We start from the raw sequence: 26,278 nt of genomic DNA on the forward strand, positions 1-26,278 counted from the left end.
ACTCACTTCTGGGTTTGCGGTGTTCGGGAGCCAAAATGTTCAAGAACTAAGCTGTTTGAAAACCAAGGTACAACTATAAAAGGGAAATCAGTGGGTTCCACATATCAATCCAGCACTATATATGCTGAATATGCAACCCTCTTAGTTTTAGAAGGACCTTGGTTTCAGAAATGCTAATAACAAAATAAAAAACAAAGAAAAAAAGTCTTGAGAAAAAAAATCTAAGGAGTCTTACTAAATCCTAATCCTGCATAATGGCCAATAATGCTCACCAACTTAATTACACACAAAAAATCTCCTTTTGTTTATTTAAAAGCCACTGCTTGAAATAGATTTCCCCCTCTTTTCTCTTCCCCATTTATCATGGAAGAGTAATGTCAAATAAAGGTCTATTAGAAAGGGAAAAACACTTCTAAATACAAAGGAAATTATCCTCTGGCTTTTCCTGCCATTATTAATGACTTACAATAGCTGAGTCACAAATAAACTAAACTGTTCTTATTGGCACTTAGAAGACTTCTTAATAAAACACAGAACCAAGACGGTAAGTGAATTTTCACTACAGGTTCTGTGAATGACTTAGTAACAAAAATAAGATCAGAATTTGACGAGAAATTAAGATCTGGTTTAATTCAAAAATTAATACCAAAGACAAAATACACCTTAAGAAATAGTTTCAATCCTCAGCACTGCAAGATCTGCCCTTCTATTTCTGAGAACAAACCTGATTTTCTTGATGTTCTACTGAGGTGCTTATTGGCTTGATGGTTTCAATCATATCTTATTATTGTATTTAACATTTTTATGGAGATTGCTGATTTATTGTTTATTGCTGGGTTTATTTACTGAGCTTTGGTTTATCTTTTAGGTCACCTTGAGAGGGCTTTTACCCTTACAAGTGACCTAAAAATATTATAAATAGATGTTAGAAACTCTCATTAGAAGAAGGATGCAATCTGCAATCTTAATAAGAAAAGACCAGTAAAGAAGCTGCCTTATACCAGAGCAGAGTATTTGCCCATATAGCCCTCTATGGTCAGCTCTGACTGGCAGCAACCTTCCAGAGTCAAAAGGAGAGGCCTTGCTGCTTGCACATCATCTGCTTTAATCCTTTTAACTGGAGATGCCGAGGAAGTAACATGGGACATTTTCTATGCAAAATATGTGTTGTGGCACAGATTTATGGTCCTTCCTCATATATATAATAATACAACATTTATTTGCAGAGAGTTTCCCCCCTTCAGACATTGCAAAATTAGGCTCAGAGTTTTACAAGTTAACATCTGTAATATTGTCAGGTGGCAAATGTTTTATACTAGCACTATCACCAGGACCGGACAGAACATCACTGATCCTTCCATTCCTCAGAGCAGAACAGACAATGTCTGATAGAACTGTAGTAGACGCTCAAACTGCAGACAAATGGCCACATCAGGGGGAAATACTGCCTGTCGTACAGACAGTTAAAAACAATTAAACATCAGCCCACAGGATTCCTGTATGTTTTATAAGAAATGACTAGCTTGCCAATAGCAAATCCATCACTTCTAAACAATTCCAGCCTGAAGCTATGTAATTCAGCTACCCTTAAGGGCCATCAGAGAAGACAAGGTAAATGCAGCATCATATAACATACTGCTTTAGATGGAAATATTTGCACCAATCAATAAATACTATTCTCTTCACACTCATTATGCTACACCTTGTTTTTTACTTGTAAGGATAAAGCACCAGGCAGGTCTTTATCCATCTTATTAGCACTTTTGGTCCAGTCTGTTTCTGGTATGCAGCCTTGGGGTTAATGCCCCTCAGTGTGCCAGTGCCCCTGACAATTGCAATGCAGATACAGAGTCAAAAATAGGGGTCAGTGCCTGGGTGTGTATGCTAGATGCTCATATTGCATCTGGATTTTCTATGTAACCTGGAACAATATGTTTGTGCCCTGAATCTGGCAATTCTAGGTGAGAACAATAACAGCAGGCAATACTTCCACTCTACTTCTTGCTCTTAAAACACCATGTACTAGCAAAGCAACAAATCTATCTAATTCAGTAAGCTCTGAACATGTTTCCTCAAATCCATTTCAGATCATACCCTAGACTATCCATGGTCTGGCCAAATCTGAAATGGATATGAAAACTGGCCTCATTACATGCAGCACATAGTGTTCTTGAAGCTCTCTATGCCACTTTCATCATTTGTTGCAACTTACCAGAAGCAGGGTTGTGAGGAGAGTACTAGGGGAGAGTCCAAGGAATGCCACAGCAGGCACATGAACACATGTTGGCCACAGAATTAAAGGCTGCTGGAAACAATGGGAGCTCCAGTTCTCACATTTTATCTATCCCTAGAGTTGAACTGTCAACATATGCAGTAGTATCCAGGACCTCAGTTACTGCTGTGTCATTTTGAGGAGTCATTTCTGCCATCTCCTATCATGTCCCATAAGATCCAAAAGTGAGAATACAGGAGCAGATGCTGAATTTGCACTTGAACAACTTTCCTCAACCTGTGGGTCCCCAGATGTTGTTGGACTACAACTCCCATCACCCCTAGCTAGCAAGGCCAGAGCTCAGGGATGATGGGAGTTGTGGTCCAACAACATCTAGGGACCCACAGGTTGAGAACCGCTGCTCTAGAATTTGGTCCAAAGTTCAGTTTAATATTGGAGAAGACTTGGATGGGTCTACTAATCAGCAGAATCTGTTTAATCTACAACCACAACATATGCATGGCAAAAGAGCGCTTACCGTGCCTTAAATTCAAAGTCACATCAGGCATGACATTATTAGCACCGTGTAATAAATTATCTCTGAAAATTCTCTCTGCTTATGAAAAATGTCCCATACAATTCTTATATATGCAAGCATAGCTTACTGGGATGGATCGTAACACTGAAAAGTCTTTACAGATTCTTCTACCATCTATGTGCCCTTCTCTTTCTCAGCATCTTCTCCCAAAATATCCACACATTGAACTGCAAACAGCTCTTTCTAGAAAGTCTGGGAGCTAATCCATGAGCCATTATGAAAATTTTTCTAATCAAATCCTGCTTTCTCTCCCCCCCTCCACTACCAGTGTTTAGAGGCCTACCTCCCATACATAATCACCCAAGACTCTGAAAAGAACATGCAATCTGCTTTCTCCTTGAAAGGAAGAGCAACCTTGCAGACCTATCAATATTCTTTTGCTCAGCACAACTAAATTAATGAAGAAAATTAAGTGCAGAGGCAATTACAACTCTTAAATCATCTTTCTTTATCCTCTTGCCAATATTAAGCTGAAGAAATCCCTTAAAGTCAGCATGTAGGTATTTTTTATAAGCCCGCAATCCAAACTGCAAGAGCTTCATCCTAATATAAATTCTATTTCTATTATAAAATGGAACTTCTGAATTTTTATGAACTCATTTTTTGCTATGATCACCATCCCATAAACGCTGCCTTGACTTCTCTAATGACACACATCTCTGTTTTCCAAATCCAGTACTGATCTTTTCTCCTTCACAGGCATGCTTAGGGTTTTGCTGACTACCACCACCAACCCGCTCATTCTTTCTGAAGAATAAATGGGCAGTAGCATTTGGTTATGGTGTAACTATATTTGATTGCTACTACAAAGAATTATGCTTTTTTCCTGCATTTTCAGCCTGTTGGGATGTTAATGTTGCATTGTATTGATCTGCTGTAACCCACCTTAGGAAAGTATACATCCTAAAAGGCAGACAGAAAATCCATTAAAAATATTAAAAGGCCAGTTTGTTTTCTTCATCATTTTGGAGCATTTTCAAGATAATGTTATGTGTATCTTGAAAGATTGCTATTTCATTATCATGTGCCGATTAAATGCCATGTACAATTTGTATCATTATGACCTCTACTGCCTGTTGACATACCATATTTTTCCCTAGGTAAATTCCTAATTTGTTGATTAAGTACTTAATGTGACAAATGTCACCAACTGTGCTATTAAAAATACTGCACAGAAAAACAAAACATTTTTTGTACATTTCCCCAGCCACCTTCAATCATATTCTGTGCTCTTATAATTATGTCTTAATAAATTGCAGGAGAGGGGAGTAGTAACTAAAACTGTCAATTGAGAAGGGAACCATACTTTTTAATGCTGAACTTGCTTCTTGTATAGCAATGTTTCCAAACTGTGTGTGGATGGATGAGCTATAAATAACTGAATATGTGCATGTTTCTGCAAAGAAATATAGAAAATGTGTTCCCTCTCACAGAATATAAGAAAGAAGCAAGAGTACTCTACAGAAAGCTTTTGGTTGTTTTTCTTTTTTCTTTTGCTTTACAAAGACTTAAAATCCTTACAGTTCTTATAATAGCTTAAAAGGGGCCAGTCAGTGGCATTACCCAAAGGCTCAGAACTCTTAATTCAATAAATTTATCACATTAGCATCCACTTCTCTGTGCTGATGTTCTTCTTTATTCCAAGACTGCCACAAACCACATCTACTTCCCACGCATTGGTCAAGATGCCAACTCCAAATGTTCAAATAACCTAATAGCCTTCCTTACATTTCAATTACAAAAAACAGATATTCTCCTTTTAAAATGTAATGCAGCAGAACGCTGATTTACCCAAGTTGCTTTTATCTAAAATTCCTTGTTGGCCTAATGGAAGACAAAAGCCTTCAGAATGTTGGTGAGTCAGGGTGGGAAGCTCTGACTGTTCCACATTAGACTTGCCTCTGACCTTTTTGACACCACGAAGGGAAATTCAACCTTCCCTGCCCCCCTTTACTTCTGTATTTGGACATTAATTATATGAAAAGGGGAAATTATATTGGATCAGGCCCTGTGAGACTCAGGGTCAATAGAAGATCCCCTTCATCACCTCCACAGCAGTTATGTCTCTCAGGAAAGTTGGTTAGGGACCTATGTTCTGGAGGGAGCGATCACTTACTTACAATTAAATGAAATGTCTGAGGGTTCCTTTCCTTTAAACGCCAAGTTGTTAGGCTGCCCTGCACTTTGAAAATGGTGACATCAATATGCCCCTCCATGTATACAGTTGTGATGACTGGAGCAGCCCTCTTCTTAATATATAATGCCATGGCAATGACACTATGCCGTGTAGTGTTGTCTCCAAGGAAGCAAATATGCACCCAACCAATTTCAAACCACTTGGCAGCTGGGAGAGTTTGGAGTCAAGCCACTTGCTGCTTTTAAGTTATTTCTAAAGGGAATTCTTGGCCATCCCCCTGAACCTTTCACCACCCTCTCTTGATCATCCCCATTCCTCCAAATGTGTCAAAAAAGTTCAATGGAGAACATCTGGTGCAGGCCTAACCTTTTCTAATTAAATATTCCACTTTATCTAACCTAATGATATAAGGGCTAAATTATACATGATCAGGAAGCCACATATATTTTATCCACATTTATATTTTATATTGATCCGCATATATTTTTATCCCACATCTCCCAAAACGACACTACTAGAACTCAAAAAGGTGCAAAAAGGTGCATCAGTGATTATGAGGTAGTTGGAGCACCTTTCCTAATGTTACATTTTACTAAATGTTGCATTTTAGTTTAGAAATAAGGACTAATGGGATATACAACAGAGGTTTAGCAAGTTATGAGTAGTGTGGAAAAGTAGAAGTTTTTCTCCCACTTTCATACAAGAACTCAAGGTGACCCATGGAACTGACTGGCAGGAGATTTGAGGAAATAAGTACCGTATTTTTCGCTCTATAAGACGCACCAGACCACAAGACGCACCTAGTTTTTGGAGGAGGAAAACAAGAAAAAAATATTCTGAATCTCAGAAGCCAGAACAGCAAGAGGGATCGCTGCGCAGCGAACCCTTTTGCTGTTCTGGCTTCTGGGATAGCTGCACAGCCTGCATTCACTCCATAAGACGCACACACATTTCCCCTTACTTTTTAGGAGGGAAAAGTGATTCTTATAGAGCAAAAAATATGGTAAGTGTCTTTTTCACATAGCATGTAACTTCAACATTAATAATCTATATTTTAAAAATGAATTACACACTGTTCAATAAATAGATATTGAAAAATAGTAAGGGTGATGGTAACTCTCTAATGAGAGCCGCTTTAAAGCACAAAGCAGAGTAATCTGTTCTGATTAGCAACTCTAGGGAGGAGAAAAGAATTACAGATGGAGACTAATTTCATATGAAAGTTCAAATCAAATTATGCAAATGACAGGGTATGGTTAAATAATGAGCCCTATAGAATGTCCTGAGGAAATATCATTACATGAAAATGAAATTATTTAAAAACAGAGTTTCATGGCATTACACTGAGCTTTATTTAAGCATCATTGTCTGATGTTTGGAATAATTTTATTTAGCTTCCTAGCAGGCTGTGGAGAATTTGAAGCCTATTAACTGCTTAGCCTAACATCAATAGTCACCTGTGCAATATTCTTGGACCAATGCCTTGCAACATTAAAAAAAGGTCTATACTGAGTAGCAAAAATTAATCAGAGGTTTTAAACACACCTTTCAGTAAATGTATGTTGAGTATCATTTGGAAAAGAAAAAATGAAAACTGAAATTGGGAAGAGGAAAGTGTGTAACTTCCCAGAGACTCATATAATATAGTATCCAAAAGGTAGGTGCTGCTGGCTAAATAGAACCTTGAACTAGAGCACTTATATTAGGAGATGAGGATATACTGCAACATCATCACCATCACCATTATGATGATGATGATGATGATGATGCAGGTCCCACCTTGTATCACCAATATCTGCAGTTCTGGCAAATATTACCTTGTACTGAATGGCAGATCAAATCTCCATCTATCTATATCTCATATATTCTCACTACCCACCTCCACCCCTTTATCCCCAGGTAGTATAAGAGACCTACTTACAAGATGGCTTTTCTCAGTTACTGCATCAAACAGTGATTAGAACCAAAAAGAACTCATTTGTTAATTGTGGACAGAGATGCTGCCACATCTTTAAAACCTTCAAAAGACATTGTTAAAATGCATCCACCATGAGTCCACTGGTCTCTGTTTGTGATGCCAATACTAGTAACCCTGAGACTGAGGTTCCTTCATTTTGCTTATGCTTGAAATATTAGGGGGAAGAGCATATTCTGAGACATACTATTCCTCTTCCCACCAGAATCCTCTCCAACCTTTCTAGGGATAATATACCCAAGATGGACGCAAAGTGAACAGATGCTGTACTACTTGAGACGTCTCAAAGGGGATTTGCACATGTTCCTGTAACATGCAAACACATCATGTCTTTCATATGCATGCTGCCCTCCCTACCCTGACAATGCATAGACATGAGGCAAGGTGGGATTGAGGTTTCTTTATAGAGGCGCCAAAAACCATAGTTCAATGACAAAGCACATGCTTTGCATGTAAGAGGTCCCAGGCTCAGTAACTGGTATATCCAGTGGGAAAGACTCCTGCCTGAAACCCAAGAGAGTTGCTACCAGTCAGCATCAACAGTGCTAAGTTAGATTGAAAAATGGTCTCACTTGGCATAAGGCAGCTCCCTATAATCCTATGCTCCATCATATGGAACTCCCTGCCTAGGTCTGTCTGGCTGCTGCACTGTCCTGCTTCAGGAACTTGGAGGATGGAGAACCTATCTTTTCCCCAGTTAAAAGGTTTCTGGAACAGAAAAAATGTGCTCTGCAGTTTTGTGGTTATAATGTGGCTTTATGTTTCTTTCTGATGATGTGTTTGAGGTTATTTTTACATGTTTAATTTTTTATTGATGGGTTTCATGTATTTTTCACTGCCGTTGCGGAGACCTATAAAATGAATATATAATCATGGTTCATGGGGTCATTTCTGGCAATCCAGAAAACATAGTGATATAATGCCACAGATAAGTGGGCATGGGTCTGGTTTTGCAATGTACAGTATCTTACCAATACCATCTCCGTTGTGCATGCATACATCAGCAGATTGGGTAGGGGATAGCACATTTCACAATGTATCACTAGTATGTGTGGATCTACCCTCACTACTCTTATAAACTTCCATTTATGTAGAAATCTGTACAGGCATAGAAGCTAAGCCACTGGCAGCAATTTGTAGCACTACACACCGAAATATATGCATTGTGACATTTATGCCTTCTCAAAACATGCAGATCTTATTGCAAGATTAGTGTAAAGTTTGGAGGACCAAATCAATACTGTAATTGAAAACACAAACATATGTCTCTGTATTCTAGTGAAACAAAGGGTATTTCCTTACCACTGTATTTAGAAAGGATTAAAGACACATTTCCCAGTTTTGTTGAATCAATATTGGTTTCTGTGTTTCTTGTACATATTGGTTCTGCACAATAACTCCTAAATGTGAACATTTACTTGCTGAGGGAAGGGGAAGAAAGTTGGGAAAAGAAGATCGAGGTCTTAGAGGCAGCCGTGATATCTTAAATAACAGCTGTGGTGGGGACAATGGGCAGCCTACAGAAGTGGTGCCAAAGGTGATGATCATGATGATATGTAGAATTTAACTGAGCTTTTGAATGTTCAAACATTTCACCAACATTATATTGTCACAATCATTACAACAACCCTGTAAGTATTGTAATATTGACACTGATCTTTCCAGGTGAGGAGGTGAGGTTAAGGTTGAGAGACTATGGTTTGTTTAGGACAACTTTTTTCCTATGTCTGCTCTGGCAACACCTGGACCTAATAATGTCAACCATAACATCCAGAGTTCATCCACCTGCTCATATTTAAATGTTGTATATGCCATTATCTGCCAACATCACCCTTCCATGGTCCACATAAGACAAATAGGTCAGTATCAACGCAGAGAAATAAATTAACAATATTGGCTACTTCTCCATGGTTTATTAATCCAGGCATGTTATGTAAAAACCAGCTCAACAGCCTGTTAATTTTGACAACTGTGCCATAGTTCTCATATTCTAAGGAAAGGTAAACAATGATTTCCAGTTCACTTTCTGCACACCCCTCGTGATTATATAATGCTGAAATCATCTAGGTAATAACCTAGGAATATAATTTATTCCACTCTCAATGTTGCTTTTTTCAATTAACTGTCCTTCAGGTATAGACAGTGGTTTGACAGCTAATTACCTACTCACAAAGACAAATTCCAAAATAATTTCTAAAAGCTTTCCTATAATAATTTTGTAATTAATGGTGGCACATGATATGGTAAAAGTCTATGAAAGCTGTTTTATATTTCAGTATATCAGCCTAACAGCATCAGGTGATAGAAATATTGTTTCATGAGGCTTTCCAGATGAAACTCCAAGCCAATTTTCAGGCCACAATGAACTAATCTCTAAGTTTCAGTTTCACATGCCTGAGAAATTACATTACCTGCTGAACATCTTGCTGGAAAACACAAAGTTGAAGCCTCTGATGTAACCGGACCTTCCTGTGCTGCCAGATGCTCTCCAAACGCCGTTGGTGATGCAAGACCTCATGGACCACATCCAAAACTTGGTGAACAGCCTTGGAATAATTAGCTGTGGCAGTAAGAGATTCCGAATTCCCCGGACTCAAGGGACGCTGTAAGACATCCAGCAAAGCCTTTCCATCCTGGCTTACCTGTAAGATTAAAAGGGGGGGGGGGAATCCATCAAGTTGAATGTTATAAAATTGTTCAGGTAATTGTGTTTTAAAAATACATATGTAATTAAATGGGGTCACTCTTTTTCTTTCTTGCCCTGTGAAAAGGCAAACTCAGAAGGATATTTATTCCTAAGGTTCAGACACTTAATTCACAAACTTCACTTTCTTCTTAAGAAAACATGGGTGAATTCTCTTCAGTGTTTCCTTTTAAAAACTGCCTATAAGTGGGGGTTGTTCTAAGCTGTAATGTTGGTGAAAACTGTATATGGAAAAATGGAATTGCCATTAATTTATACCGATGCAACACAGCAGGCTCACACCAAAAGAGTGTACTTAAAACATTGCCCTTCAAGCCTATTATGAAAACATTCAAGCAAATTAGAACTTCACTAGGTACTTTGTTGCATACAGTATTTACTACTTTATTTTGAACACAGTGGGAATCCATACTTGGTTTAATGGCTTTTCTTCAGTGCTTTTAAAAAAAATTGTTCTGATAATGTTGTTATAGATATCATAGAAACACCAATAAAAAGAACATGAATTATGTGAGTCCTGAAAGTCACTGCAAATGAATGAATGGGTTTTGAAAGAATTATTTAGAAAGTAAGCAGCTACCTGCCATTTAAGCCTTCCAGCGCTCCCTTTAAGAAGTAAAAATACATGTATGTCTTATGTCAGTGATTTGCATTTTACAAGGATTGTTCAAGGTTAAAATACACTTAGAGAGCAGCTTTGAAGTGTGTATTGTATCATAAGTTGAAAATGGGGCTATACAATCAAACTAGTGGGTGAATTCATTCTCCCCTCAGTTCAAATTGTAATTGGGTTGCTAATTGCAAGCATCATCAGAGAACACTGAAAAGAGATCAGTTTTTCCCCTAGAGTTCTAAATTGGCTTACTTTTAGGGAACACACATGTGCATTTTTGCACTGCTGCTAAGAGATTATTTTATTTTTAAAATGTATATAATGCCCTTTATTAACTTTGTTTTTGTTCTTCCAGCAGTAAATTAAGGATTTGGTTTTTTAAAGATAATGTGTATACAATACATGCCCTGCATTTGGGCATAAGTTCCCAAACTTTTCAGTTTGCCAACCCAATAGCCCAAATGTTATTGGTATGGTGACTCATTTTATTGCCATAATCATGATCCCTATCCACACTATTAAAAAACAACAGCTATACAAGTTATTATCTCCTTCTTCTTCTGTACTTCTATCATCTCTTTCACAGTTACAGTGGTACATCGAGTTACAAACGCCTCAGGTTACAAACGCTTCAGGCTACAAACTCTGCTAACCTGGAAGAGTTACCTCGAGTTGAGAACTTTGCCCCAGGATGAGAACGGAAATCACGTGCCGGCGGCGTAGCAGCAGCAAGAGGCCCCATTAGTGAAAGCACGCCTCTAGTTAAGAACAGTTTCAGGTTAAGAACGGACCTCTGGAACGAATTAAGTTCATAACTAGAGGTACCACTGTACCAGGGATATATACAATTTAATTATATGTCTGTAAAGCGCTTTGAGATTTTTATTAAAAATATAAAGCAGTATAGAATTTTTTTTAAAAAAATTAATTACTTTGTGCAAATTATTTGGAGAACGTTACTTAAGCAAAACAGAGTTTGGGTTTTACTTTGTGTAGGTAACACACTGTGCTAGTTATGGATTAATATTTAGACCAGAAGTTGACAGTGGTGGCTGTCTAGTGTTTCACAGTTTCTCTTACTGTGCAATCCAGCACTGCAGGCAGCTAAGATCACAATAATGTTACACAGAATCATAGAGTTGGAAAGAACCCAAAGGATCATCTAGTCCAGGGGTCTGCAACCTTTAAGAGAAAAAGAGCCACTTGGACCCGTTTCCGAAGAAAAAAAAACTGGGAGCCGCAAAACCATTGTGACATTTAAAACAAATATATCTCCGGAGCCACGATCTGACAGCGGGCGGGAAGGTGATGTTGGGACCGTGCGTGACTAACGCACGCACCGCCCCCATGCGACGTCACAGCCACTACAGCGCCCGCCACAGTGGGGAGTGTCGGGGCGCACAATGCGCCTCCTCCCCTCACTAGTATCCGCTCCGGAGCCGCGGTAAAGGTGTAAAAGAGCCACATGCGGCTCCGGAGCCGCGGGTTGCTGACCCCTGATCTAGTCCAACACCCTGCAATGCAGGAATCACAGCTGAAGAATCCCTGACAGATGGTCTTCAACCTCTGCTTAAATTCCTCCAAGGAAGAGTCCACCATCCAAGGGAGTCCGTTTCACTGTTAAACAGCTCTTACTGTCATAGTTCCTTCTAATGTTTTGTTAAAATACCCTTTCCTTTAACTTGAATCCATTGGTTCGGGTCCTACCTTCTGGAACAGAAGAAAACAAGCTCACTCCATGTTCCACATGATAGACCTTCAGATAATTCAAGATAGCTGGCACATCACCTCTCAGTCTGCTTTTCATGGATTAGGTGACTCAATATAATGTTCACTCATCATATTGAGAAGAGAGCAAAATAGTAGGCTGGACATAGTCAATACTAACAGAATAGCTAAAGAAGCAGGGGTTAATATGGATAATCATCTGGCAGCTCTACCCACTGAAGAGAGTTCCTTCTGCTCACGCATCATTAAAATTCACCAATAATGCAATGAACAAGCAAAACTGGAGAATATTCATCACTTCAAGAATGAATGAATGTCTTCAGAAGCAGGGGACAAGAGACCTTTGAGGACTATTTGAGATGTGATTGTCACATAGCTCACCCTGTGCTGAGACTCTACCACAGGTTCACTTAATAAATGTTAGAATTCCAAGCTCTGGTACCTAATTTGCAGAACAATCGTGGGCATGGTTACTCAGACATTAAGTCCCACTGTGTACAGTGGGGATTATTTTCTAATAATTGTGCTCAGGCTGCAATACTATAAAGTGCTTACTGGGGAGAAAGTGGGGTAGATGTTTTTGGATTGCAATGCAGAGGGTTCCACTGTCTGCTTACAGAAGACTCATTAGTTAAGGTGCTTAAACAGTCACATCAGCATGGAAATGAAAAGTCAGATAAATATGTCCTACATATTACTCAGCTAATACCTCCACACCTCAGAGGCATATCCAACAATTTTCATTAATTTTCACTGTCCAACCTGCTAGTGGTTATTAAAGTCTGTTCCGTAAACACTCACCTCCGTGTAGGCTTGGGTGACCTGTTCATAAAGGGACTGATGATGATGGATGGCCAGTTCAAGGTCTTGCATTTCAGAGGGGAGGCCTCCTTCACTGCACATTTTACACCAGGCATCTACACCAGAAAGGAACTGCAAGAAGAAATTCCAAAAGGACATTACAGGAATGCAATAGACAGGTAGCAGCAGGAGGAAATAATAATAATTAAAATTATCAGGAGAGCCATTTTGAAGTACTACACATCATAGCACATCAAAAGTAGAGTGAGACAAACAAGCATATAAACAAAGTTTCACTTTCTGAGTGGAAACCAGGACCCACAGAACTTGTGTACCCAAGGGGCACGGAACTTATGATAATCAATCAACAGCCCCCTGACCTGTCAGTGCTGCAATGGTTTTGGACAACTCCCTGAGTTTCAAAAATAACAGAATGGAGAAGGCAGATTTTTTTTTTTGGATTTTTTTGAGAGAGAGAGAGAGAGAGAGAGCAAGAGAGAGAGAAGAAAGCTGTATAGCATAGCCCCTTGGGTGCACCTAACCCACTGAGCATGCCTATAACATGTTTTTAGATCCTAGCCCATGATAGCACAGAATGAGAAGAAGAAAAGGAGTGCTGGTCTTAACTGTACACAAGCTTTCATTTTAAGAGCTTAAGTGATAAACCTGTGACCCATTAACTTAGTGCAACTCACAGGGTAATTTCTTTAAGACAATCTCTACATGAAGTACGCTACATGTTGAAATGGACTGGGCTACATCTTAGCACTACTATACAAAATCAAGGCCAAGCAATCACTTCAACAACAAAAAGAAACAACACCTACCTCTAAAGGTCATGTAAAAGGGGAGAAATTGACAGATTCAGCATCCCTCTAGGATTAGCAACACTTGCCAAAATTCTATATTCTACACAACTATTAAAGATATCTCTGCCCAACTTTGCATATGGTCACCCTATACTTAAAGCAGCAGAGCTAGGCCATCTTCTATCTTTCAAAAACATCCAGTAATGATGGAAAATCTCCCTGCAGCTTGATTTGAAATTGAATCAGCCAATGTGAAAGTTTACTGGAGAACACTTTTTAAAAGATTGCTTTTTCTCCACGAGCCCTTGTAATATCTTCTCATACTATTTCATTTTTTAACTGGTTCAAAAATCTAGTTAGTTGTTATTATTTATTTATTTTTGGCCTGCCATATGGACACTAAATGCATCTCATAGAGAGCTAAGCAAACACACCAAGGGGCAGTTTTTATGACTCTATGGGGCAATGGAGAAATTCCAGAGCCTTAAGAAAGGGAAACCCATCACCCAAAGACATGTTATCCAACACCAGTGAGGTACAATCTACACTGAAACTACAGTGGTACCTTGGGTTAAGAACTTAATATGTTCTGGAGGTCCGTTCTTAACCTGAAACTGTTCTTAACCTGAGGTACTACTTTAGCTAATGGGGCCTCCTGCTGCCGCCGCACCGCCAAAGCACGATTTCTGTTCTCATCCTGAAGCAAAGTTCTTAACTCGAGGTACTATTTCTGGATTAGCGGAGCCTGTCACTTGAAGCGTTTGTAACCCGAGGTACCACTGTATGTATATTTTCTTAAAGAACTGGGGATTTCCAGGATGCTAAATCTGTGGTGCCAAACAGTAAACACTAGCAATGAGAAGGCTTGCAAGTTCTAAGGCCATGTAGCCTGCACACTTTTCATAAGCCTACAAAGCTTATCCTGACCCTGCCTTCTCTGAACATAACTTTCTCTTGCTTGCTGGTTTGTTTGTTCAAACTGAACGTGACACATTGATGTGCCTTTTAACAAGCTCACATCTTCAACTTGTTATTTATTTATTTCATATCCTGCCCTTCCTCCCAAAGGAGGCCAGTATTGGAAACAAGTGATAAAACGATAACAACATATTAAAAACAATTCCAATACGGATGCAGACCAGGAAAGATTCCACACACTCTTAATCCCACCGCATTACTCTTTCCTAATGTTCCTGTTTCGCTTAGTCTTTTTTTTCTCTTGCTCATTCTGCTATGCATAAACATCTATCAATAAAAAGAACAGCTAATTATACAGTAGCTACACTACCTCATTTGAGTAATATAAAAAAAACACCTCTGTAGCCCCAGTTTTTTAATCCACATTTGAAGTTTGAAGTTTCCGCCCTCTGCCTTGCTTATGCAATGCTTTATTTAAGCATTGTACCTACTGAGGTGTTCTGACTGAAGAGTTCCTGTTAAGTTTGCCATTTTTATCACGGATATCTTAGAATGAGGAGCCTGAAAGGATATGAAGGTCACATTGGCTAACCCCATCTCAACCCCACCCTGAGCAGAGTCCTCCCCAACCCAAACACATTAGCACAATTATTATGAATCATAAGCATAGCTCAGCATATGCTGTGCCCAACAGCTTTACGACAGGGAAGCCACTTTAGCATAAAAGACTCCTAGGGCTCAACCAAGCTAACTGAATTAAGTGTAACAATGCTTGGACAAATACACCTTTTTTGGATTGCTTCTGCTTTTCAGTGTGTACTTTCCTCGCTGATTAGTGGTGATGTACTGTGGTTATCAAACCAGAAGTGGGGGGAAACAGGAAAGGATTCGCACCTACTGATCACCAAAAGGCAGTATTACATTGCATGGTTCTCAATTCCTGTCCTTTGAATTCCTAAACTTCAGTGTCTAAGGATTCTGGCAGTGAAGCTAAAGTTTAGGTATGCAAACATAAACGAACTTTTTGGGTACGAATACATGTGTCATGCATTTGCACCTAAGTAGGGATAAACTCCCCTCCCCCCCCACCCTCATTTATACAGCATTTTCCAAGCATTTCATTTTGTTCTTTCCTATTATCACAACTACTCCCTGGCTTGTTTTTTCTTTCCAAGTCATTGCATGTCAGTCAGAAGGCAATGCATTCAAAATAATTTTATTTGGGGCATTCAAAACAAAATTTCTTTGGGGATGACTTGGAAGCAACCTGATTTCAGCTATGACCACAAAGAAGAACAAAGTCACTCATGTACTTGAGAAATATTTATAAAGTGCTTCCCAAGGGTTCAATCAGCTTATGCCTGGCTCAGATAAACTGCCGCTGCAACAGTTTGTAAATGGTCTAAGTGTGTCTGTAAACATCAGGCGCTGTAAGATATGTTGTATGTTTTAAAATAGCAACCACCTTAGAAAGAGATAGAAACAAGTATTCCACAAAGGTTATTCTGGTTACTATGTAAGAGAAAAGAGCTAGAGATGGAAGTTAAAGCACATGGGATTAAAAGAAACCCAGCTGAAATATAGAATATAATTTTATTAACAGAAAAGAGAAGAAACATCATGAGATTAAGACACCACACAATGTGAAGGCTGCCATCCTAAGCACATTTAACTAGAGAGTAAGTTCCAGTCATCTCAGACTTACTTCTGAGTAAACATACTTAGGAACATAAAAGTTCAACAAACTCAATTTTAGGGGAATCGTTTTCTGGGAATTACTGTTTGGCTCCTGCCTTAACTTTCATAGCACACCAGGGAGTTGATCTTCTAAATTATAAGACGATGAGTCAACAGGATATTTCACTAAATAGAAGAACCAGAGCAGACTACACAGTTCAATTCCAGACTCCCAGCTGATGGAACTGCAAGCCTAGTCAGATAATTGCAGCCCCCACCCCACCCAGGCACTTGAGAGTTTGCTGGCTCCACACCAATCCTTTCCTCCCACAAATGTCTCTTTTAATCCAAATGAGTAGCAAGTTGGACTCAAATTCTCCTACCCACTTTAATTCCTGTCCTGAGAGACTCTGATAACTGTCCATCAGCCTTTATTCAAGAAAGGGTTCCTTTTTTCCAGTTGCTTTCTAACCCAAGTGAGAGGGCCCATTAAAAGCTAGGCATGTTAATGCAGCTGATACAGCTGTCCTGTCAAAGCTTAAACCATTTAGGTATTTCTGTCTTTGTCTCTGTGTTTCCTTGTGATCTCTAAGAATGTGCCTGCACCTGACATCTCTACTCATGACTCACTAGAAAGTCCAAAAAATTGCCATTTAACATTAAAAAGTCCCACATTAAAAGTCCCACATTGCTATCAGTCTGGAAAGGTACTATTAGTCTGGCACGGTGCAGAGTGCACCCCCAGTGCTAGTCCTTAAATTACTACACACAATGCACATGGGGATGAGACCAGCTGATCTGAAGACAGGCACAGTGTGGATTTTGGGGATCACAGAGCTGTTACAGCTGCCCTGTGGAAATGCTTGAAATTACTCCAACTGGCAGTTCTAAGTCCCATGATAGTTAAGTAGTTTCAACAGAGTATATCATCATGACATTTGGCAATACACCCGCCTTCCCAAAACACAACTCTCCGTTAAGATATTTTATTGGTTATTATTACAAATATTTATGTCCCAACTAATGTGCTCAAATTGGCTAACAACAAGGTTTATAATCTATTCTTACAGAACACTCCAGAAATAACAAAAAGTGGTCTAAAGAGGTAATAAAGTACTGCAGTCGAGAAAAAGCCATAATATGCCTGTGCTGGAGAATCCAACTGCATGTGGAATTACTCCATACAAAGCGTGTCAGGACTGGTCGTTATCCTCTTCAGATCACCACACGAATACTTCTTGTTCTTTCTTAGCTTTTTATTGCGTATTAACAAAACAATCTTATAAACAGTTCTTAACTATTCTTCCTCAGAGTCACTTATTTCAGATACCTTCTGAGCTCTGCTTCTGCATGACCAGCCACTCTCAAAATGTCAAACGCTTCCCGCACTTTTTTCTAACCTCCTCACTAGAGCTGGCTTGTATCTCCCCTCCTCCGAATCTGAGCTAGAACTTAACCCTTGCCTTTCCTGTGAACAGCTGGTCCCTCCCTGTTGTTCCTGTTGCTCTCTTCTATTAGATTCACTGCTCTCCTCCTCCCCCCCTTTGTGGAAAGCTTTCTCCCTCTGAGAAACTGGAAACTTCTAACTCTAACTCTTCCCTGACAAAGGGGTAACCAGTATGGGGAGTAATTTTAACTGGTTTTGAAGTGCAAGGTATAAAGCACAGACTCGTTGAGCTTTTGGGGTCACATCAGAGTCTGATCCTAAGCAACTTTTAGAAATGCAATCAACTTTACCACTGAGACTAAGATCCAGAAGCTGAAGTATTTTAGCTAGAACATTTGACCTTTATTAAGTTGTTACTGATTACTTAGTAGTATATACCATAGAACTTAATTAATTACAAGATAACAGCAACTGTCCTGCTGGACCACACTAAAGGCCCATTAGTTATTTTCCCTTGTTAACCAATAAAAGCTTATTTATATTAAGCTAATTTTTTCATATGTGGAAGAAGTAACATTTATGTGGCACAGTGATTTTTTGCATTTTAAGTTTGAATTGTGAGTTGCAGACTAAGCAGTTGAAGAATTCAGCCTAAAGCCCTGAGACTTCATACAAACAATTACCATGCCCAAATCAGCCCTAGACCTGAATCTTGAATGCTAGTTGTAAAGATCTGCCCATGAATAGGAGAGGGAATCCAAAACAACCTACATGAGAGTGTTAAAGAAAATCAAATATGATTTTTCAGATTAAAATACTGTACTGCCAAACTTCTCAAAGACTACCATAACCAGCTTTCACATATTATATGCTACAAAAATGAAATAGAAAAAGAGGAAGGGAATTCTTGGCCAAATCAGATAAATTAGACATAAATTAATATTTGAAAATGAGACCATAAAATAAAGAGGCATTAATCAAAATGTAAAATCCCCTAGATTGAAAAAGATAAGCATTTTTTTAAAAAAAGAAGTATAGAAGAAAAAGAAAATTGCCTGAATTTTTTTGTTTATTTGTAAACAGATAGCCATGTCTGAAGAGGGGAAAGGATGACTGCTAAGAAAAGAATAACAACAAAACATACCCAGATATACAGTATTTCAGCAAGGTTTCCCTTAAGCTCCTCTTGGTTAAGGTAGGCTTCCTGTTGGCTGTCAAATCAGCCTGGAGAATATCCCAACTCAGCGACCTCTCTATAGCCAAATACCTCTGCATCTTTCATAAGGGCAGACTGGTCCTGCGCAGTGACCCAATCTTTATACTGAAGGTCTCTTCCAGCTTCCACTTACAACAGGAACTTGTTTTGCCCACATTCTGCCTAGAAAGCCTGGCATTCCCTAGACATTTGCAGGACCTTAAAAGCCTACAGCAACTGGACCAGGGAACTCAGGAGAACAGAATCCCTCTTCGTATCCTTTTACACTTCCTCCCTGGGGAACAAAGCGACCTCCCCTACCTTGGCTGGATAGATTAAGGCCTGTATTGCTCTTGCCTATGAAGCACAAAAGCTTCTGGGCTCCTCCTTTCATCACTGCTCACTACATGTGATCAGCAGCTACCTTGGCTGCTTTCTCCTCCAATGCTCCTCTCCTAGAGTGGCCACCAGGGCATCTCCCAACCCCTTCACAAAACACTACTGCATCAATGCCCATGCTTCTGTTGAAGCCACCTTTAGTAGGAGGGTCCTACAATGGGTCCTTCCTCTGTAATCTTGCAGCTGTTCTCCCACCTGAGAATGGGATAGCTCTGGTATGTCCCGACCTGCTGACCTTTCATTGCAGGGAAATGGGGGGGAAGTATGACCGTACCTACCTGAAGCATAGTTTTCCATTGCCAATGAAAGATCAGCAGGGCCCCACCCTTATGGCGGATTGCAGGATCCCTCAGTGTTCTCTCTCTCTGATTCCCTGTTTTCTCTGTGATGTAGGATCTGTTTTTCCCCTTCCCTAGTTCCTGTCTTTCCTTGAGCTTGGTGAATCCGCAAATTGAATCCCTATTTGTAACACATCACCAAGAAAAGAGCCAAGATACCAGTTGAATTAATGGTATCGATAAAATTCTTAACCACCAGGGAGTTGGCTGATGAGGGTGAATGCATCGGGGCGGGGCCCTGTCCTGGTTTCTGATCCGTGGTTGACTTCTGACTTCTGCTCAGTGGTTGGGGCTGGGACCTTCACGTCGACTCTGATTGTGGACTAACATGAACTTATCTCTACTCATAAACTATTTTTTTTAAAAAAAGATAAAATTCTCAACCAGACCAACATCCCAAATAAACTGAAATTACACACCTGTTCAGCCTTCTGGTGAAACACAGCAGACATTGCTAGTATAGTGCTGCGCTCATCCAGTGCTGCAGCAAAGCTCTTCCATTCTTGATCTAGCTGCGTAGAAATTTGTTTAATTTGTTGAGATGCATAATGGCCTGCCTCTGAAAGCCTGGATGCAACCGACATGATGCGATTTATATTCACGTAGGCATTCTGGGGAGAGAGAAAATTATATTAAGTAAGAACTGCCACCCTCCCTATTATTCATCAAAACATTTTAATATATTTCTCAAAACTGAGAATGGGTTGTGAAGGAGAGAACAGGTACACAACCAAGCAGCATTTTGGAAGATCTGACAGCCAAGCTAAATTATTAACAGGATCATATGGTGATATTCTTATTTATTGATTGTAGCATTTCATCTTGCAGATGGAAGTTCCCACTCCTGCATGCCAAATTTTCTACCTGCTGAAAGCAGTAATGTATTTATGGTGTTTGCCACCCATGCTTCAATTTTTGTTATTTTTAAAGTCACATATCCAGAGTCCCAGCCAGACAAATGGAGTAACTGAAATTGTAAGATGGGGGTTGGAACCATGCTAAACTAGTAAATATTGATTTATTTAAGATATTATTTTGAAACTGAAATAAATAAATCATGAACAACATAATTTCATTTCCACCTTTTTATTTTACTTCAATATTGTATTTAAATGTGTTTTTTTAAAATGCTAAAAAAAAGCTATAAATTAAAAATTCAAATGAATCTACAATAAGTAGTGCTCTTGACTTAACCTTTCTACTTGCTTTGTAAAGATTATGCTCCTACACAAACATGGAATTAATAAAATGTTCACTAAGGAGATGGCTTTTTTAAAAGATTAAATGCATTGTGCTTATCATGATGGTCTAACATGCCTCTTTTCACCACTTAGTTCCTGGAGACACACAGGGTGGGCAAGAATTAAGGACAGAAGGTGGGGATTCTGCTAGGACTTGCGCTCTCTCTCTCTCTCTCTCTCTCTCTCTCCCTCCTTCTATTATAACAAACGATCATCACCAGAATAAAGTTAAAGAAAAATTATACACACAACACAACCCCACTCAGGAGTGAAAGAAGCAGAAGACTCCATGAACTCAAGAAATACATGAATATGAGTCCATGTTTTTCTGAAGAAATCCAATTGCTGCTTTGATTTTGCAGGGAATGAAGTTGTAATCTTTAAACTGTACCCAGCAATTGTATAAGCTCTAATGAAGAACAATAGCTTGTTCTCATATGATCTCTTCAAGAACCCAATTCCCATGGTAATGTTCTTAACCAACTAATTGCATGTGGCCTGATGCAGATTTTAATTGAAGTGCATATTGTCTTGGCATAATATAAAGAGTACAGTGCATGGAAATGACAAACAGTAAGATCTTATTTCAGAAAGATGTCATTAGAGGGTAATTGTAATGTGTTTCCTATGCATTGTAACTCTAGGGAGAGAGGGCAACTTGTCCTAGTTTTTAACAATTAGTTCCTTGACAATGGGTGGGCTGATGTAGCCATGTTGGAAAACAACTTTGCACATTTCTCTGAAGTCATGACTCACCCTTCGAAGGGGTCACATATAAAGCATAAACCAATTTTGGTGAAGCAGTTATGAATAGCTTCAATTAGAATAATCAGCATGTGCACTGGGCTATTCAAATATAAATCGGCAATCAGTGTGATTTGTACCCATTTAAATAGGACAATGAAGCTTGCTTTAGAAAAGTAATGAGATTAATGGGATACCAAATATACTTTAAAGTCAGTTTTCTCTTTTAATGAGACACATTAACATATAGACGTAAATACTGCACAGTTGTAATAAAAGAAAAATCCATTTTTAAAAAAAAGAATACTAACACTGCTCTGTTAAAATAAACACATAGTACATAGTGCTATATAATATTCCTTTAGTTTAACATAACAGCCTAGGAAATCCATTTTCTTACTATGCACTATAGCATCACTATAGCAGTGATGGCGAAACTTTTATAGACCGAGTGCCCAAACTGCAACCCAAAACCCACTTATTTATCGCAAAGTGCAAACACGGCAATTTAACCTGAATACTGAGGTTTTAGTTTAGAAAAAAACAACTCATACATTAACATCTTTTGTCTTAAAAGAAAAACACAATAACAGAGTTTTCAATGATACAAACAACTTGTTAAAGTTTGCATTAATATGATCCAAACTAAGTAAGGAAAGCAATCTCAAGTGCTTTCATTGACTTAAAATTATCTGGGAGAGAATTCCATACTTTAAGGATTCCCCACTTTTAAGCTCCAGCCTGAGCAAGCAAGCGTTTTCAGCGTTGCCCTCTGAGCACACGCAGAGCAGCAGCACCCCCACACACATCACGCTGCTGTTTTCTGAAAGGGCCCCAGGGGCTGCCCAACATGCTAGTCCTACTCTCTCGCCCAGCCCCGACCGGCCCCTACGCAGGGTGTCTGCTGTGGCCGGAGGGTGTGTAAAGCCTCAACCTCGCAGCAGCAAGAGGAAGGCGGCTGCTCGGAACTCTCAGTGGCCCACCAACGCAGCAAATGTAATGAATTTGGGTTGTTTGAAACATTCCTCCTTTTTCTCATTTTTGAAACATGTGTTACATGTATTTAATACAAAAAGTAGCACATGTAGCCATGAAGACTGTTACTTTTAAAAAAGAAAAGAAAAGAAAAAACCCTAAAGCTGAGATTTTTTTGGATTCCAATCAGTCTAAAAGCCTCCCACAAGGAACCTTGCATATCTCCTATGATTTTAAAATATAAGGATTTTGCCTTGACTACCTGCTTTTATGAAACCAGCTTTTAGAGCAAAAGAAAACAAAACATCAATCTACGTACTGTAATGGGAGTTTATTTTAAATAGTGATGGCAATGAAACTAACAGCTGTACACAATATGTATAGTCTGACTATGACAAAACTGATGAAGAAGGATTATTCATGAAAAAGTGTGCAAATAAATAAAATGTTTAGAGAACTGCACTTAAAGACATTTTGTTTAACAGTTTTTCCTTTTCTGTTTCATTACAGCAAAAGGAAAGGTAATTGGAAAGCTGTTAAGACCCCGTGGGGATTGGGAACTCAGCCATAGCCATTACTAGCACACATGTGGTGTAAAGCTAGGCATTACTAATCAATGCACAGCTAGTGACAGTCCCCTATGAAACTCAGATATTAAACGTTCAAAGAGGCTCAGTTTATGCTTTATGAGCCACAGAAAAATCATATGGCTATGAAGAGTCCTGCCCATGAAGACCTTCCACAATCAAATTCTTCATTTTGCTCCTTTAATGGTTCCTCTGTGGAGATGCTTTTTAGGAGAACAGCATTCAGAAAATAAGCCAGTTTATCTAGATGAGACAAGAGTACCACGTCTCCAGTCACATCATACATCAAAAGGAAGGCGCTTATAACATGGTCAGTGTTACTTTCTCAATAAAGCTACATTATGGCAATTTATACAACAGTGTTCTGAAATGACACTTAAATAGGAAGTCTGTGTCCAAGTTTGCAACAGCTTTGTAGAAACAGCAATCCCAGCAGCTGGTAAAGTTGAATGGAGACAAACCACACAACATCCACAAACTTATAGGAATGATTAACTTCCTGCCACAAACCGAAGTTTCTGAATAAAACTTCATGCATTAGCTGTACTTAATTTTTACTGAGAGATACGCTGACAGCTAACAGGTGGATTTTCTCTTCTTTAATTTTTAACTGTGTTCAATTTACCAACTACAAATTAAACTGAAATATTATTGCAAGTGTCCCATAAAGCCACTGGGATTATAATAATCAGATGGTATTTTGCTAGAACATAAAGTTTATCATTTCCAGTCCTATGAAACATGACATTTTATTTTTTTAGTGACCCCCAAACACCGAAGCAACTTGTTTTACATTTACCGAGTGGCCAGTGACATTCTAACCGCCCTATGAGTTGTCAAGCTCTGAGCATCTTTAAGCCAAAAATTCAGATGGCCACAGCTTGTCATGGGGCCTCTTATAACCACTGCTATTTTTGGAGACTGAATTTTTCTTTGAGTTTTAGTTGTCATCCAATTTCAGCAGGCAAACAAACTGTCACATAATTTCAAGCATTTGGACAATAATTTCAAATAGTGGGGTGCTGAGCTGTGATTGCATATCCTGAAGCAGCTACTTTGATGTGAAGGGATTCAGAATGGCCCCAAGGTTCCTTCAACCCACATAAAACAGGAATGGTTTGGAGCAGGAAGCACTGGAGCAGGAAGAACCTGTATCAGCTCTATTTTGATGCACGGTTCCCATGCCCATGCAATAGTGTGGGAGCTAATTTTCTGTTATACAAACTAATGGAAACCTGTGACTAAGCACCCATGTGGCCATGGGTCTTTCTTGCCCAATAATTGTCTTGTCTACTGGTCAAGCAATTACTTGGTGGAAAACAAGAATATGACTCCTGGAGTGGTATGAAATCATACCAGAGGGAAGTGGCTTCAACATTGCTATAAGCACATACAAAAGAGGCATGTATCCAATGCAGATGGAATCAGCATGTCCGAAAATAAGCATTATGGTTTATTTTCTGGAATTCTGAACTTCAGTAGCAGGTTAAATGACCAAGTGATCAAAGAGGAAAAATAAATCCTAGTCATATGAAAAAAAATATGTCAGTTATCACAGTACTAAGCTTTCTGTTTACTGACTCTCATTAATGGTATCTCATGAATATGGCAAAATTTGCATTGCACCAACCGTCCTTTAAATACTTCTTTTAAAAAAGTATTGCTGTTAGATGCTCAACCTGACCTTTTACTCATTGAACCTCTAGGGCTTCCCTAATCTTTTAACTGGTGCTTCTTCCTTGACTTTTCATCTCTGTCCCATATGCATCCTTAGACAGGAAGAAAATAGGTACTTACCATAGAATTCATAGCAAAATGATTATGCTGTGTCTGCAAATCCAGGGCATGTTGGTAGTTCACTCCAATTTCAGTGTGGCTCTGCAGGAACAACTCTTTGTTGTGACTGATCCAATCAAACATCTAAAAAAAGAAAGAAAACAAAATCATGGCTTGAAGATGAGGACCTTACCTTGGATCCAAGCATATTGTTTTCTGCACAAATTTACACTGGTGTCACACACAACACCCTATACAAAATTCTACCAAAACTATGCTCTGTGAATAAAAGCATGGCATATGTACTTCGAAAGCACTGCTTGGATATTTGAACTGTCCAAATTATTGTGATACAATTTCAAATTTGATCTACTTAGTCTTAGGTCAGGTTGAAAGGATATACAAGCCCAGGGTGGAATATGTATGCATTTATAGGGCCCAGACCGATTAGAAACCTGTATGTGGGCCTATGTAATTTATATGTGGAATTCACTTATAATTCCAAGCAACTCGGAATATATGCATCATGGCCCCCAACCACAGAAGTCAGCAATACTCCAAGGGGAAACTGGGTGCTGCATCCAGAGGATAACCTGAAATACCTTCTTGTATGTCCTCCTTGTTAATTGACACAGTCCAACCAACACGCTCTTACTCAGAAGATGATAGGACCTCCACTTCCCTGACCTTGCAGAAGCCAGCAGATAAAAACCAGGCAAGGATCCTTTAATCAACACAGCCAGCTCCTATAGGCTCTGTCAACCTCAGCTCTCTGCTGAGACAACATCCCTCTATTGCTGCAATAGGAAGGTGAACTCCAGCCAGAAGGGGGCACTGGGAACTGTCCATGGTCTGGACTTTCCTGGTTGCTCTTTAAAGAGATGTACCCTGATGTGCCCTAACCTCTCAAAAGAGACGTGACTTGACCATGAGCCCCAAGTCCCTTGGAACATTTGGATATGGTGGCTGTTCCCTTATAATGTGACACAGGAATGGTGGCCATCTTGTAATTTGTATGAAAAATCATAGAAGCATAAACTCTATGACAATGAGACAATTGAATTCTCTACATAATAGAATAGTTCAGAAGAGAGATTAGCAATAAATTAGAAATGTGTTTGTTATCATAGATCTATCTAAATGTTCTTAATATAAAAACAGGATGAAGTTACCATATTGACTTGTGTGGTGGATTTTTGTGCAATGGCTGGTCTTCTGAATAGCCTAACATGGGTTGACACAGCAGCTCAACAAGTTCTGGCTCAAGCCTATCTTTAATCATTTACCCCAGGAAGAAACAAATCTTGATATGCAAATGTATTTGAGAAAGAAGTTTATCATAGCAAAAAATTCAATTCCACATCACTCCTCAATTTACGAAAACTACAAAATAGTTATGTGAACCAGCCCTATATGATTGCTGCCAAATAGATGTGATGTATATAGATCATAGCTGTAAGGTAT

The 26,278-nt window shown here is 39.1% G+C and overlaps 1 protein-coding gene across 20 annotated transcripts in view; it reads right to left on the minus strand.

Moving 5' to 3' along the window:
• KALRN (kalirin RhoGEF kinase) overlaps window positions 1-26,278 on the minus strand; it is a 512,792-nt gene that overhangs the window by 197,480 nt on the left and 289,034 nt on the right. For all 20 annotated transcript variants that reach the window (XR_014541086.1, XM_083583660.1, XM_083583665.1 and 17 more), the window contains 4 exons: window positions 24,836-24,958; window positions 19,911-20,102; window positions 12,769-12,900; window positions 9,334-9,564 (listed from right to left, as the gene is read on the minus strand). Coding sequence is in view for 19 of the 20 variants with exons in the window: in XM_083583660.1 (XP_083439786.1) it covers window positions 9,334-9,564; window positions 12,769-12,900; window positions 19,911-20,102; window positions 24,836-24,958 (678 nt within the window). In the remaining variant the exon portion in view is untranslated. The remainder of the gene's footprint in view (window positions 1-9,333; window positions 9,565-12,768; window positions 12,901-19,910; window positions 20,103-24,835; window positions 24,959-26,278) is intronic.

This window comes from Podarcis filfolensis, assembly GCF_964270895.1.
Source record: "Podarcis filfolensis genome assembly, chromosome: 1".
Lineage (NCBI taxonomy): Eukaryota > Metazoa > Chordata > Lepidosauria > Squamata > Lacertidae > Podarcis > Podarcis filfolensis.